The following is a 16,757-nucleotide window of genomic DNA, read 5'->3' as shown; positions in this document are numbered from 1 at the left end:
CAAGTATACTTTGGATACTCCTCCTAAGTTTGACATAATTCCAAAAAGGACTAACATTGTTTCAACTCAAAAAGTTCACGTATACCTATTCCTTGAACAAGTTCTGAAACGTCATCTTCGACAGTGATTTGTTGAAGAGGTTGGCCAAGTTGTCTTAGGACGAATTTTTGTGACTTCAGTCTCATGATGCTCTTGTTGTTAATGTGAGAAGAAAAACTTCGACGCAATGTACTTAGTGTTTTCTCCTTTGATGCAACCTTTCTTGAGTTGTTCAATGCATGTTGCGTTATCTTCATAAATCGTTGTAGGGACATCGACGATAGGCTAAAGATCGCAAGTGCTTCGAATATGGCCCACAACTGCTCTTAACCAGTAGCATTCCTGAGTAGCTTTATGTAAGGTGAGTATTTCAGCATAGTTTGACAAAATGGCAACTAAGGTAGAGACAAGGTTCTAAAAGATGTTAGGTGCTAGTTAGGCGGCGGGCTGGGGCCTAGCGCCTAGGCGGTTAGGCGGGGACTAGACGGATTTAAGTAAATCTATTATATTTCGTGTAAATAAGTGTATGTTTATACTTAAAATATATATAATTTCATCATAAACTACAAAATAGAATGACATATATATTATGGAGTATTAAAACATAATGAAAACATGAGGAACAAGCATATAATGTGTGTTCATTTAACTATTCAGCAAGTCTCTTACAATTTATTGCAAAAAATAAAATACAAAATGAAATTATCTATTTTTTGTCTAAGTGAGTCGCAACCTAAGCGGGTGCCTAGGCAGGTCTGGACGGACTAGACAGGTGCCTAAGCGGTCTAGGCGGGTGCCTTTGTAGGTGTAGGCGCCCTTTCTTAATTTTCAAACGCCTAGGCATTCATCAGGGCGGTGGCCAACGCATGTCGGTCCCATCTTTATTAGAGAGATGGTAATGATGGTACAACTAGATGATAAATAACATTTTTGTAAAACTATTAAATAAAAAAAATTAAATGAAAATTGGGAGATCCCTGAGTATGAGGGTTAGAATACTTTTGTGGTTGGCGGTGGTGTGTGTGTGTGTGTGTGTGTGTGTGTGTGTGGGGGGGGGGGGGGGGGGGGTTGGGTGGGTGGGGAGGATGACAGCCATCTCTCTTCCCCTTTCTAAACTATCACTCTCATAGCACGTTTGGCTGGCCGGATGAGATTGGACTTGGATTTTGGGATAGGAGATGTCACGAGGGCAAACCACAATTTACTCTTGAAATAATTGCTTATGAACCTTATCTCAAATGGAGATTGAGATCACCTTCGGATCTCACACATAGTTGCCGACAGAAATCTTGCAACCCCCCATTAGCCTCATCCCACTTGCCCACTTCACACATAAAATCACACCCTCATCTCTCTTTCTCTTGAATGGTCTAGATTGTTGGGTTGGTCGGGCTCATCTCCATCTCTCTTTCTCTTGAAAGTGTGAGATCTAGAGATGATCTCAATCTTTTAAGTGACATGGCCCGATGATTGGGCAAGGTTTAGGGTTCAGGAAAGGGATGGAGTTTCCTCTTTCCTTTTATTTTCAATTTTATATGGAGGTTAATTTCAATGAAAAAAAAGATTCATGTTTAAGTCTTAAATTCAAATAGAACCACATTTTGCCCCAAGTACTGGAGAGCATTCACTGCCACCATGCTGTCCCTGTCCAATAATGTTTTATCGCATGGAGAAAATCTTACACATGACAATGCATTATTTGACCAAAATGCTATGTGGCGGTAACTCTATTCCATGTAAGTCCTTATCCGAGTACTAACCACTCTATGAGGAAATATAACAGCATGAATTAAAACTCTTGGACCCCAATAGTTCCACAAAATTTAAAGCTTTTTAAGCAATGCAGACCCAGAAGTGACATTGCTTAATATAGAAAGCCTACCACATAAAAAGGAATCCAAAAGCAAAACTCTAACTATAGCTAAAGTTCCTTAAGTACAAAAACTAAACACTTAGAGAAGCACAATGCAGAAGCATGACTTTTCACCAGTACCAAAACACAACCCCCACATACAAAAACATTTTGCTTCTTAAATGATCTGCAGTTCCAAATTCTTTCCTCCGACATAAGGTTCATTCAAAGGAAATGGGGGGTGATCAATCCAGCAACCTCAAGAAATCCAACACGGTCCTTCCCGGCAAAGATCTGCTTCAGCTTCTCATCACAGACTATGATCCTCTTGTTTTGGGGGTCCTAGAAGAATGATATCAAAGGACAAAGTCAGTAAAACTTAAAGGCAGTTAACACAAAACGTAGACATTCTAAGCAGCATACGGGGAGATAATAAGATAGTTTAACATTAATAAAACAGAATACAATCCTAATCAAAGTTCACAATAGGAATCAAAACCACAAGCAAGTACACTCACTTTATCGGACCCCTAAACGAACTTGGAAAACATCTATTATTTGAATCCTACGTACTATATATACATCTATATATATATATATACACACACACACACACACGTAGCCCCCAATAGAATCTTTAGATAGTCACAAGAAAGGAATTAAACTGTATAACCAGTACATGAAACACCAGATTCAGAATGGAAATGGGGAAAAATTATATAATTGACCTCTTTTACGTATATAAACTGAACCTGAGCAACACCACCATCCTACTAGTAGTACGGAAGTAAACTTTAAGTATACGAAATACTGTATGGAAAGAAAAAGTAAAGGTAGTATATAATTCCAGTCACCCAAAAGTTCAAACAACTTCCACAAGTGCCGCTAACTAACACAACTATCAGTCTAGAAACACTGAACTCCAACAAACATAAAAGCATCCAGAAAACAACATAGAGAAAGATTTAAGAATAAAATAATAAACTTCCTCACATATCAAATTAGAACAGCCTTATCCAGTCCTATCTAAACAGGATAACAAGCATAGCAACCCCAGAAACCCTGAGTACCAACCTAAGCTATAACAGCACTCCTCATTTTCCATTCAAACATTGCCTAAATCCTACATATAAAACCCCACAAAATAGCGACAAGATAAACCCGCCTAAACACACGGCAGAAATGAGCTCTCGAATCCAGAAATAAAAAAAACCCAATTCTCATACACATCAAGATAGTCCATTCCAAGTTCAAACAAGCACAAGACATCCAAGAATTTGAGCTTAAACCGGTTGAAAAACTTATTGTAAGCAAACCAACTTTTAAAAATCCACATTTTATCTATGCCGCCGTAACCTTGTCCGAACAAAAATCCACTCACATTCACAACATCAAGTAATTTCAGCACAAAAACAAGAAAACCTACATTTCATTCATTGCATACCAACATAACCTTATCCACACTTGTCTTCTCTAAAAAATAATAATTATACCAATTAAACCCCAAATGGACAAAAGGGTTTTAAAAAATTCAACCACAAAGTGTAAAAATGCAAACTTTAAAATTAAAAAAAAAAAACAAAAACAAAAAACAAAAATTCAAAGTAAACCTGAAGATTGTTCTGCTTAATGTGGGCCCAAATCTGCTTCAGAGCTTGGGTGCGAGAAATCTCAGGGGCACCCACAAGGGCTTGCATCTCGAGCGAGACTTTGCGAGGCTTCATGATGCCGCGGGGCTCGCGGGGGGTGGTGGTGGCCGGCTTCGAGGCAGTGGCAAGGGTTGGGATGCGCACCATGCGCAGGTTAGCGGGGGCGAACCTGAGGGAGGAGGACGAGGAGGAGGACGAGGAGGAGAAAGGAAGGCTGACGAACGACGACGTCTCGCCGGAGAAGAAGGTGGAGGAGATGAGGCCTGTGGTCACCGCCATGTCGTTTGGTCCGCTTAAGGGATAGCGTTTTGAGAGTTGGGAGTCTTGTAGGGTGGAGGAGAGTAAGTATTCTGAGCCCGCCTTATTCCCTTTTATCTTGGCTCGTCTTTATTTGACCCTCAATTTGAATAAATTTTCTTTTTTAATTGAGAGGTGTTAGGTTATCCTCACTTTTATCTTGGCTCATCTTCACCTTGTAAATGAAAAGTGTTAGGTTCGATTTTCGTCAAAGATAAATTTGAACTACATTATTGTTAGCCCATTGTGAGGCTAAGACCACCCCCTTCCCTTAGTATAAATAATATCGTTTGTTCAAAAGAAAAAAGAAAAATTGCAATTACAATCTTATCCGATTTCACATGCTTACTTTTACTTCTTACACATGTTTCTCAATTTTTTGTTTGTCGGGTCTAATTAGTTTAAAAATATTAATGGCAAAATATTAAGGCTTTTTATATTAGCACCCTACAAAATGTTGAATGCAACCCACATTAAAATGTAATATTAATTGACTTATTTACCCTAATATGTAATGGCAATTTTGACCTTATTAGGTTTAAAAAAAAAAAAAATTCTAAATACACCCCAAATCACTTTTAACGTATTATTTATCTTCTTCCACTATCAAACTTCTCCGACCCTCCATTGTCGAACAAAACTCTAACCAATGAAACTACAAACATGTTGATTGAGAAAAATTATTTTTGACGAATGAAACATGAAATTGATGTTTTAGAAGCTTCACATGAGGTAGGACTTCATTTTTTATTGTTTTAGTGATTTTGACAACATCAATAATTATTTAATCTTGCTTTTGCTGCGTTATTCAAGTTTCTATATTCATATTCATCTTATAGGGATCACAAATATTACATGAAGAATTAAACACCTAAAATTATCACCGAATATTAAAAACAAACGACATGGGTTTTAATGGTGGAATTGAAAACAACGCACATATGCTTTAAATCCCAAGTGGCATCTTTTGTCAAAATTCCAGTCGGCATTTTTTATCCAAATTAAAAGCTTTATAAGATTTGAGGAATGTGAGGTGTATAGAAAATATGGGATGCATGTAGAAAATGTAAGGTGTATATTGAGAATGTGGGGTGTGAGAGTATTATAGAGAAGTATATGGGGTGTATTAAGATAATTTTTAATTAAAAAAGCAAATGTGGGGTGTTTTAAGTATATATGATTTATTCAACAATTTGTAAGATGTTAATATAATAAGCCAATATTAATAAAGTTGTGTGGGAGGTAAAAACTGGTGTGCGTATAGCACTATCCTTTTAATTTTGAAATAAAAAGTGATGTCTGTAGACCTTTTTTTTTTTTTTTTTAATTTTTTTTTTTTTACTTTTTTTTTTCTAGTACATCGATATTTTAACATTAAGATGAGGGGGAGTTCGGCTGAGCCACACAATGGGTAGCCTAAGTTGGTATCGAATTCGCCATCCACGATATTCAAACCTAAGACCCCTCATTTCCAAGTGAAGAGGAATACCATCAGATTGTAGTACTAAGTGGCTTTTTTTCTGGTTTTAGGACATTTGAATTAAATTGAAAGAAATAGGAACAAACAAGTGTGTGCAAAAATGAGACAATGTGTTCGCTCCTTGGGCAACAAGCTTGATTCTCTCTATCCATCTCAAATGAGGGCATTTTTACTTACTATCCTAAAGTTACAAGAACATCACCACCGCAATAAATGCAGTTAAATGAGTGTGATTAATCTCTTCTAACAGTGAGTACCACAATGGGTGATGCTCACTATTATCAGTTTTGGCCCATTGTTGCTATTATGATTAATGAGATACAAAATGTGTTCTAGGGAGCACCAAGCACCTATTTAATTAATTAAACAGGTAGGGCTTTTATACAATTCGGCTTCCAAGATTGGGTTGCTCTAATACCAAGTTAACTATTAAAGAGTATCAAAGATGATTTAGTTGCCCGCTACATATTGATATAGTCTTCAACTTAATCACATGTACAATCCAATAAGTGTAGAGTTTTATATAAAAGGCCTAAGCATTCAACATAAGGGATAATTTCATGAGGCTTCAAATGTAGGGAAATTGCTGTTAAATATAAAGGTTTCAGTAGTGCCAGTTGTTAAATGTATAGCTTGTCATGTGTTATGTACCATTGATTCTTGTAGTAAGCCTTGAGTTAGTTATGGCTGTGTATTTATAAGACAAGTCAATGCCTTGTAATCATTATGCAATTGTAATGAAAAGATTGTTTAAAAAGATTTTCTCTCTTCACTCTCTCTACATTTTTGAAAGTGTTACATTTCTTTGCTTTCTTTGTTACCATGATATCTTCGCCGATCGAGGCTCACGCCGTTGACGACCATACTGCTTCCACTTGTCTGGTTCTTGTTAGAGTTGATTGGAGTTTTGCATCAGCTAATTTGCTGAGGTTTGTTTGGCGTAATTTGCTCAGGTGTTACTTGTCGATGTTGTTGTCGAAGTTCGTTTAAAACCCTAGCGATTGGGGTTTTTCATTTCATCACTACGGTCGATCTCTTTTCTTGCTTCAAAGAGGTTATATTCTTTCTTTTGTTCTTGCATAGATCTATTGATTCTTGGTTGGTTAGGTCTTGTCGGCATATAAACCCTAGAAATTGAGGATTGTTGTCTAATTTGTTAATTGCTATTGTGAATTGTGATTCTTTGTTCTGTAATTTATCTGTGTTGTGAGTTGCTTAACTGTTAAGTAATTGATATGTGTTTGCATATTCACAATGGTTACCCCTGCTTAACTCTTACACAATCACCTATTTCTTCATTGATTCCAAGTGTGGGAAACACAGTCACTGTGAAATTAGATGATTCGAACCATGTGACTTGGAATTTCAAATGGAATTGTTATTAGATGGTAATGAAATTTGTGGATTCATTGATCGATATATTCCTTGCCTTGAAAAATTTGTTGATTCTGATTCTGAGGGAGAGGTTGATGACAATACACAAGTTATTTCTAATGCTTATAAGGTGTGAAAAATACATGATAAAGCCTTGATGACCCTTCTTATTGCTACATTGTCCACTGTTGCATTATCTTGTGTAATTGGTTGATAGAGTTCTCCAGAAACGTGGACTAATCTTTGAGAACGATTTGCTAATATGACTAGAACTAGTATAGTGATAGGAGCATATTTATGCGACTTTGTTAGTTTAATTCCTTGCTTTTAATGAGTTAGTTTCTATTTATTATAGTGATTTAAGCTATTTTCTTGTGCTTGTAGGTTCAATTGGCTAAAGTGGCAGGAAAAGGCAATTTGGAGCATTTTAGAGCAGTTTTGGGCTTGGAATGGATAGCACATGCATGGAGCAAGGTGGATGGATGAAATAGAAGTTCAAGAAAGGCTAAAAATATGCTAAAGAGATGGAAGAATTAATTCAAGACAAAGAAGATATGGAGCTCAGCAAAGAAAGAATGAAACATGAGCCAAACTACCTTATTTTGTCTTAGCCAATCCTAATCCTACACTACCTAAGTTCCAGCTGTTAGGGGGTCCCTAATTATATTAGGACACTTAAAGATATGTTTCTAGAAGGCTTAATCCTATTCCTAAAGGGATGCCACACCTTGTCCTTCTAGAAGACATTTCCTTGCCGTGTAAGCCTTTTCCCTTTCTCTCTAGGATCTGTTGCACCACTCTTTCCCTTTTCCTCTTGGATTCTGACATTTATTTACCCTTTTTCCTTGAGGATTTGGTGTAAAAATCTGTCTCCAAAATTAATTAGGGTTGTGACTCTCTTGCCATATAAATTCAAGCATCTGCCGCATAATGGGGGATTCCTGACCACAATTACAACCATTCATCCATCATTCAACATAATTCACACAAACCATCCATCACACACAATAACCCAATTTCATACACAAACACCCTTGTGTCGCAGCCTTGCAAGGAGAAAGGAGATGAGACCCTTGAAGTCGTGCCCTGCCATTCAAGTTTAGATTTTTGGAGCGTTTCTAAGTGTATTTAATCTTTTGTTTTCAATGTTTAATTTAAGTTATCTTTCTTTAAGTGCGAACATGAGGAGCTAAACTCGTTTTGGCTAGAGGAGAATTCAAAGCCATGAACATATATGTGATATGAATTGATTTCATCCAATTATTGTTTCGTAAAACATGAATGTGATTTGCTTAACTGCTTGATTGATAACTTATTCTTGTATGTTGATTGAGGGTGCACACTTAGTTTGCATGCATGAATTTGATGCTAAAATATAAAGGATTTTCACATAATTGTTATGAACTTATATTTGCAAGTAATGGAGGTCACTAGTCACGATCGTGTTAAGTAAATTCCTGGCAAGAGTATCATGTTTTTCATAGTTACGAATGATATGTCAATGCTTATGATTTCCATAGAACTTAATGATCTTTGATATGTATCTCTATCATGTTGTTCATATAGGGAACTTGATAAGAATAATTTGATTGCGTCGCTGAGTCCAATTCAATGAAATTAGGAAAATCTGATGGTTAATTTGTGCAGTTCACGATTAACTTGGGGCATTGTCATTCATGGTTTATTGGAATAATAATTGGAAATCGATTTGTATGCATATGTGTCATGTGTGGAGAATGACCCTCCAGTTAGCCATTCACCCATTAGAACACCTAATCTCGTCCCAAGTTGTTTAGAGTCTTTAAATCTATTTACTTTTACTTTAAATTCGTCAAAACCAATTCCCCTTTTAATATTTCGTGTTTACTTAGTTAGAACCTGTTTGAATTTGTTTCTTTTAGTGTTTTGAGTCAAAGTTAAGTTAGAATTCATCCAAAATCACCCTTAGTTTCTGTTTTGAGTCAATTTGCTTGTTTTGTATTGTTTTGAGTCATTCTAGTTTGTTTTGAGTCATTAGAGTCTAATTTTCTGTTTTTTAGTCTAGTTTAGTGTTTTCAAAGTTTAAAATTGAGAGATTAGCATCTATTCTAATCTCCGGCCTATAACGATCCCTAATTATTCATACTACAACTATATAAAAAAGGTTTAAGTTTGTGTGATATTTTATATCACATCATATAGTTCAAATGAAAATTGCTTTGCAAAATATCAAGAAATGACCTGAGACAATTGATGATTATCTTCAAAGGATTAAGGATGCTAGAGATCAACTAGTTATATAGTTGGGGTTGTTATCTCTCATAAGGACATTGTGATTGTTGCTCCTAGAGGACTTTCTCCAGAGTACAACACAATTAAGGTTGTGATTTGTGGCCATGAAAATTTTGTGTCATGGAAATGAGTTGAGATCACAACTTGGGGCTGAGGAGTCTACTCTAAAAGAAGTTAGCAAGTAAGTTCCTTTAATGTCTACTATGCTTGCTCATCATTCCTCAAATACTAGAATTGATATGGGAAGTTCTTCTAGTATAACACAGTACCATGCAACACATGCATCTAGTGACTAATCTGGTCCTCCATTATCTTTTCAATTGTTTCCTCAACTTCAACAAATGCCATTTCCAACTCAATTCCCATAAATGAATATTCCTGGATCATTTGCATTTGTATCTCAAACTGGCTCAAGAACTTACAACAATTTCAGGGGGAACAATTTTAAGAACAAAGGCAAAGGCAAGAGGTTTTTCTTTGGATCTTAGCCTCAGTATTCACAACCACAATTCTATGGAGAAAATCAATTTCAACAACAGTCTCAACTTGGTTTTCAATCTTCAAGACAACAAATGTCACCCTCTCAATCTTATCAATCTTTTCAGACATGTCAAATTTGTGACAATAAAGGGCATTCTGCTCTTAATTGTTTTCAAAATGGTTGTCAAATATGCCATCGTGTTGGTTATATAGCTGCTACATGTTTTGACAGGAATAACTCCAACTCTCAGTCATTCATTCCATCACAAGGTTATCAACCATATTCACAGGGGTATGAAGCTCCACAAGCTTTTATTCCTCAATATGCTTAATCTCCTGGAATTCTATCTCAATATCAACCTCCAATTGGTTTTTCTCGTCATCAATATTATTCATCTGGTAGTGTTCCTTAGACTTACTCTCATACTGAACTGAACGTTAAAACCACTAGATCACCTTCAGCTCCATAACAAGAGTTATGATTACTTGATTCTGGGGCAACCAATCACATTATATCTGAGCTATCAAATCTTCAAATGGCAACACCTTATCCTTCTATAAAGACTATTACTAGTAAAAATGGTAAAGGTTTACCTATTGCACATATGGCCACTCTATCTTCATACTAAGTCTCATAATTTTAAATTGATTCAGTTTTACATGTTCCTCAGTTATCACAACATTTGTTGTTAATGAATCAATTATGTAGAGATAACCATTGCAGATGTATTATTGATGAAACTTCTATATATGTACAGGATAAGGTCACCCAGAGAGTTATGTTCCAAAGGCTGAGTAACAATGCATTTTATCCCATTCTTGTGTTCAAATCTTCACACAATTCTCTAACAGCATACTTAGCTCAAAAGTTTCTTCTACTTTGTGGTATTGTAGGTTGGGTCATCCAACTAATTCAGCTGTTAAACTAGTTGTTAGTAAGTCTTCTATACCTTTCACTTATAATTCATACCCTCAAACATGTACAACTTGCTTGCAATACCTTTTCCTTCCATTGCATCCAAGTTTGTAATACCTTTTGAGGTCATTCATTCAGATGTATGCTTCCTGCACCTCAAATGTCTATAGAATGGTGTAGGTACTATGTGCATTTATAGATGAATGTACCAGATATACTTGGATTTTTCCAACAATCAATAAAGCTATTATGTTTGGAGTATTTTTGTAATTTCAAGCTTTTGTTCAAAAAAATTTCAACTCCAATATTAAAGTTTTTCAAAGTGATGGAAGTGGAGAGTACATTAGTCATCAATTTCAATCTTTACTCAGAAAAAAAAAAAAAGATATCATTCACCAAAAATCTTGTCCATATACACCAACTCAAAATGGTTTAGCTGAGAGAAAAAATAGACATGTTACTGAGAGTGTTATTACCCTACTTCAAAAAGCTTCTCTAACCTCTAAGTTATGGTCTCGTGGTTGTGCCACTGCCACTTATTTGGTATATAGGATGCCTACACCTACTTTGGGTATGAAATCTCCTTTTGAATCATTGTATCACTCTCCACCTAGGCTAGATCACTTAAAGGTGTTATGATGTGCTTGTTATCCTTCTATGAAGCCTTTCAGATCCAATAAACTTCAACCTAAGACCACTAAGTGTATTTTCATGGGGTATTCAGCTCAATACAATGGATACATTTGTTATTCTGTCAAAGGTCACAAATTAATTGTCTCCAGACATGTTTATTTTTATGAAGATATATTTCTCATTTTACCAAAAGTTATTTCCATAAGATCCAAGTCATCTGTGCCTACTCTAGTTGTTCATAATAATACTTTTGTGTATACCCCAGTTATTCATGTACCTCTACTAGTTGTATTTGTACACAATTACACTACATCCTCTCCTGTTACTCAGTATCATTCCTGCAATATTGGTGATCTTAACCTCACTGGTTCTTCTTCAACCTCAAGGCCAAATTCAGTGTTCTAAGTTGTTTTAGAGTTACATCTAACTATTACTACTTCTTAAGTATCAAAATTGCAGCTTGTGCCTATTCCAGCTCAAAATACTCATCATTTGCAGACTAGGTCTAAATTTGGGATTTTTAAGAAGACAAAGGCTTTCTATGCTGAGGTTCAGTCTACAAGTAACACAGAGCCACAGTCTTTCAGTGTTGCCTCTAAGTCCACTTATTGGCAAAGTGCTATGAATGAGGAAATGACTACACTTCTTCAACAACAAGAGGAAATCAGATGGGTCTATTGCTAAATATAAGGCCAAATTGGTGGCCAATAGGTTTTCACAAGAGGCAGGTTTAGATTACTATAAGACTTTCAGTCTTATAATGAAACCAACCACAGTGATATTAATGATGTCATTACCTACTACAAATGGCTGGAAATTGAAGCAACTTGTACATGTCTTAGCTTCAAGGTTTTATTGACAAGACACATCTAGATTATGTTTGTAAGTTGCAGAGATCTTTGTATGGTCTCAAACAAGCTCCTAGAGCTTGGAATGGCAGGTTCACCAAATTCCTACTCTTTTTGGGTTTTAAGTCCTCTTATGTTGATCCTTCTATGTTTGTAAAACATGATGACACATCCATTGTTATATTACTATTATAGATGAATGATATCATCCTTATTGGTGCTAATAATGTCAATATTCAATCTGTGATATATTAGCTCAACGGGAGTTTGATATGAAAGATTTAGGGATTCTTCATTTCTTTCTTGGACTTCAAATTGAGTATCAATCATAGACTCTTTGTTCATCAGTCCAACTATGTCAAAGATTTATTGCACAATACTGATACGCTCAACCACAAACCTTGTATTGCTCTCTGTCATCATAATAAAGTTATTGAGTCATGGCAGTCCAGTTTACTCAAATCCTAAAACCTATAAAAGTATTGTGGGGGCTTTACAATACTTAACATTCACAAGGCCAGACATTGTTTATTCTGTGAACCAAGTATGTCAGGTTATGCGCTCACCTCTGGAGTCTCACTTTGTTGATGTCAAGAGAATATTGAGATATCTCTTAGGTACTTTGGAATGGGGATTTTGTTTTAGTCCTGGTCCTTTAACATTGAAAGCATACATAAATGCAGATTGGACTAAAGATCCCAATGATAGAAGATCTGCAATAGTATTTGTCATTTTTATGGGAATAATCCTGTTTCTTAGAGTTTTAAGAAACAACATACTGTCAATAGGTCCTCAACTAAAGGTGAGTACAAGGTAATGGCTACAACTACTGCATAAAGTGTTCGGTTCCTCCCCATAATACCAATTGGTTTATGGTGGAACCTCAACTTTCTTCATGGTATAAAAGCAGGTTAGTTCACGTGTGAAGCTTAACGGCCAAAAGTGCTCCACATCACTCAATTCGTGTTGTCCACATGTATGGCTTGAAAATTCACCACACATAAGGGGACGTGAGAGAATGTGAAAGTAAAAGAGTACCACATTGGTGAAAGGAGAAACCTTCCAATGGCTGATAAGAGGTTGGGCTACTCCCATATTGCCAAGACAAGTCAATGCCTTTTAATCGTTATGCAATTGTAATGAAAAGATTATTTAACAAGATTCTCTTTGTTCACTCTCTCTCTCTCTCTCTCTCTCTCTATATATATATTTTTGATACTGTTACATTTATTTGCTTTCTATATTATCAATTGCTTCAATAGGTTAGTCATCATCAGTCATCGAAAACTAAAGGATTAATCTACAAGTTTATAGAAATTGATATATACATTTACAAATTTAAGAAGATTTATGCATTTGTGTCCTTGCATCTAGGGTCTTCATCTATCTTGGTCCCTTATTGAGTTTGGACTTTGAAGCTATTCAATTTTCCTTTAACCAAGAGGGGAAGGGGAGACAGTTATCTATTCATTCACATTTTAAATTAATTGGCATTTGGGGAAATAATAAAATTATATTAGTATATGCCAACACACAAAGTGTGTGTGAAGATTTATTTATTTTTTTTTTTTATTTTTTTTTTTGTATTTGAACAAACGATGGTATCCATACTAAGGGGGTATGAGAGTGGGCTAAGCCTTTATAGGGACTTGCCATAATAATGTTGTTCAACTTCATCTTTGGCGAGAATCGAACCTAATACCTCTCACTTACAAGTGAAAAAAACATGCAAGTGCGGAGAAAATGGATAGAGGTTTTTTATTTTATTTTTATTTTTTAATATTAGAGATATGTTAGAATCACATGTAGGGGGCTTAAGAAAAAAAAAATTTTGGCTCATGTGAAATTACATTACTGCCCATGTTTTTTTTATTTTTGTTCAGTTTTGATTAGAGGGATAGAATGGTAATCTTATAGAGTTTTGGTTAACTATCAGGGTTCCATTATTATGTAGTTTAGATTAGACTATGACAAAGGCAAACACCTTAGGGACGTAAGAAATTGAGGTGTTAAGCCTTCAGTAAATCACACATTCTTTCCTATTAGAGCATCTCCAAAGGAGATGCCAAAAGATGATAAACGTCAAATGTTAATTTGATAGTTGACGTGGTAATGTCAGTTTTTCTCTTCCTCCAACCCATATTTTTTTTTATATAAATGATATTTGTAGGACCCATTTTAAAAAAAGAAACCAATTAAAATAACTTTTCAAGATTTATAATTGGTGCATTAATGAGACTCACACAAATATTTAAACAAGAATTGCCATCACATTTTCTCATTTGTCAAATTTGGCAGCAAAAATTCATATGTCAATCCATGTAGGATTGGCACATAGGTTAGAGCTTCTTCCTACCTTCCAATTTGATTGCATGGTCCACTTAAGATTTGACATCTCCTTTAGAGATGGTCTCAAATTTTGTGCTTAACTCTAAAGTGATGTTTGCATGAGTACATTTTCGTCAATCAATTAGAAGATGACATGTGTACTATGTGAAGTGGGATTTGCCTCTCTTATATGCTTGAAGTATCAGCATACCTCATCGTACATTGAATAGGCCTAAACAACATTGTGTTATATGCCTGTAAAGGCTAGTGCAATCTGCTGGGATCGCATATCACATATGCCAAGCATGAACTACAACTCAAATGAGCCTGGCGAGACCTGATGGCTATGTTTTTTTCTTTTGGTAGAAAGGTAATAACACTACCAACAAAACACATTTACAAGATAGAGGCCCACATACAATAAACATACAACAACGACATTATGGACCTCCAAAGTACAACAACGAGCCCAACAAAAAGTTAAGAGCCCAAAATGAAAGAGAAACCTAAAAACCCCTAGCAGCCTGCATCCGCTGTCGTCATCGGAAACACCTGAACCACCCAGCTCAAACTAGTCGCTTGAAATCAAGCCAAACTGGGCCCCTAAAGTGGATAAAAAGAAGACTCCAACGTCATCCAAAGAGCATATGAAAGATCACGACACAAATCGAAAGAAGATCGTAGGAGACAACCTATGAGCAACAGAGCCAACAAGGGCAAGTAGAGGTAAGGAGGTGGTAAAACACCCGAGCATCAAGAAAAATCGAAGCTCTACGCACCTTCCTTGAAAATGGAAATCACTAAGTATTGTGTTCACGGTGTTAATTAGTGGAAGCAGATCCAAAGAGCATGATCAATGGAAGAGTGAGCAAATTGGAAAAGGGTAGGCAATAAAGAGTTGAAAATTAAGGAGGTGGAAGGAAAAGTAGATTGGAAAAGGGGCATCAATACAGTGAAAACAGAGGCAAAAGAGGGTCAATCCAGCAAAGGGGCAAAGGAAAAAACAAGCAGGAGCAAAAGGAAAGAAAAGGAAAATGAGAGGAGGAGCATGGGGCTACCACCAACCCTAGCCATAGCTAGGATCGGAGGCTGGGAGGAGGAGAACAACGGAAGCCGGATGTACACTCACACATAGGCGGTGAGAAAATCTCTTACCAAACGGGAGATCTTGATGGTTATTTTTGGGTGAGGGATTTTTAAGTTCCAAGGATCTAAGCTCAAGTAGTAAATGGATTACAAAAAATTAGATATGAATGATTAAAAAAGCCTACATGAGCATTACAGAGGAATGTACGATGGATTTGCAAATGATACCGTCCAAGTAGAGTTTTGCTAATCCCTCTCATATACTTTTCTAATATGGAGGGAGTTTCTAATCCCTTTTATCTAATTTTTGTGATCCATTCCTTGCTAACTTGACTTGAATTCCTTAAAGCTAGGAAATCACTTAAACTTACCCTAAATATTCCTTCAACCTAGACATTTGCTATTTACAACCACGATATGATTAGTGGCTTAAGGAATATGGGGCTTTTAGTCACTCCAATTACACAAACTCTGAAGTTAAACAACTAGTTGACTTGATGGACATATCAATGTATTAATTATAAATAATTAGTGTGCATCAATGTGTCACCTACAATAGTTGTGGATGCAAATTTTTGTCCATGGGTGGATTGACGAAATCACACTTGCAAATCAAGTAGCATCGTTAGTCTAAGCGACAAACACTCAAGAAAAATGAGGGAAGTGTCTGCCAAAAGGCCTCTAATGTCTAAGTTAGAAATAGTTTGAGAGACATTGAACAAAGAGAATTCTGAGTAGTAAGTGACAATTACCGATTTCCTTGTTTGACTTGGCTATTTGTAGGAGAGACTCTTCTGGGAAGTGAGATTTCAAGTCATGCTAGGCAGACCATTGTGCTCTACTAGCGTGGTGCATACCATACGCCGGAAGCTACTAGGAAAATCCATGGTGGTAGGTCATTGCCAAGTTGATGTGCCAAAGCTATACCTAGAAAATGGGTCGTATTTATCGTTTTCATGTCGCTTTTGTTTCATACACGTTATCTTAACGGATTATGTCATTTCAAACACGTTATTTTAATGAGTTCTTAACAAGTGACCCGGTAACGAACCAACTCGTTAATGGGTTATATCGCTTCGTGTCGGGTTAATTGGTCGTGCAAGAAATCATCATGCCTGATGTCTAAACCTAGTAAATGGGTCGTGTTTGTGTCACTTATGTGTCATACACGTTATCTTAATGGGATGTGTGATCCAATAACAATCTAACTTGTTAATGGGTTCATAATGAGTGACCCAATAATGACTAACTCGTTAATGAGTTGACCTGAAACTTGTTATTTTGTGTCATTTCATGTCAAATTAATGATTTGGGTAAAAACTTGTCAGGCCAAGTTGGAGCGCAAGACACACAAGGAGACACCGAAAAGTCAACCTTGCCCCCTTAAGCCGAGAAAGACACAGTGGCAGGAGTAGGGATATCGTGGACCCAAATGACACCTTGAAATGTGTATGAGCCCGAAGGCCCAAAACATGGTGGGGAAGCATGCAGATGCTTAGCCCCT

The 16,757-nt window shown here is 36.3% G+C and overlaps 1 protein-coding gene across 1 annotated transcript; it reads right to left on the bottom strand.

Annotated features, from left to right (window-relative positions):
• Nucleotides 1-1,806: 1,806 nt before the first annotated feature.
• On the bottom strand, nucleotides 1,807-3,928 carry LOC137729153 (uncharacterized). Its single transcript, XM_068467999.2, has 2 exons — nucleotides 3,502-3,928; nucleotides 1,807-2,233 (listed from the first exon to the last, which is right to left on the bottom strand). Exons 1-2 carry the CDS (start codon nucleotides 3,817-3,819, stop codon nucleotides 2,117-2,119), a joined length of 435 nt encoding a protein of 144 aa, XP_068324100.2. The 5' UTR covers nucleotides 3,820-3,928; the 3' UTR covers nucleotides 1,807-2,116.
• Between the last annotated feature and the right edge of the window lie 12,829 nt (nucleotides 3,929-16,757).

Source organism: Pyrus communis, chromosome 10 (genome assembly GCF_041283825.1).
Source record: "Pyrus communis isolate YQ-2024b chromosome 10, ASM4128382v1, whole genome shotgun sequence".
NCBI lineage: Eukaryota > Viridiplantae > Streptophyta > Magnoliopsida > Rosales > Rosaceae > Pyrus > Pyrus communis.
The sequence above is the reverse complement of the archived record's forward strand: the minus strand, read 5'-3'. Positions and strand labels throughout refer to the sequence as shown.

What these genes read in the sequence shown, in the direction of transcription:
- LOC137729153 (XM_068467999.2), bottom strand. Translation starts at nt 3,819, where the DNA reads ATGGCGGTGACCACAGGCCTCATCTCCTCCACCTTCTTCTCCGGCGAG. An exon ending in TTAAGCAGAACAATCTTCAG is followed by an intron (nt 2,234 to 3,501) that starts GTTTACTTTGAA and finishes TCATTCTTCTAG; the next exon opens with GACCCCCAAAACAAGAGGAT.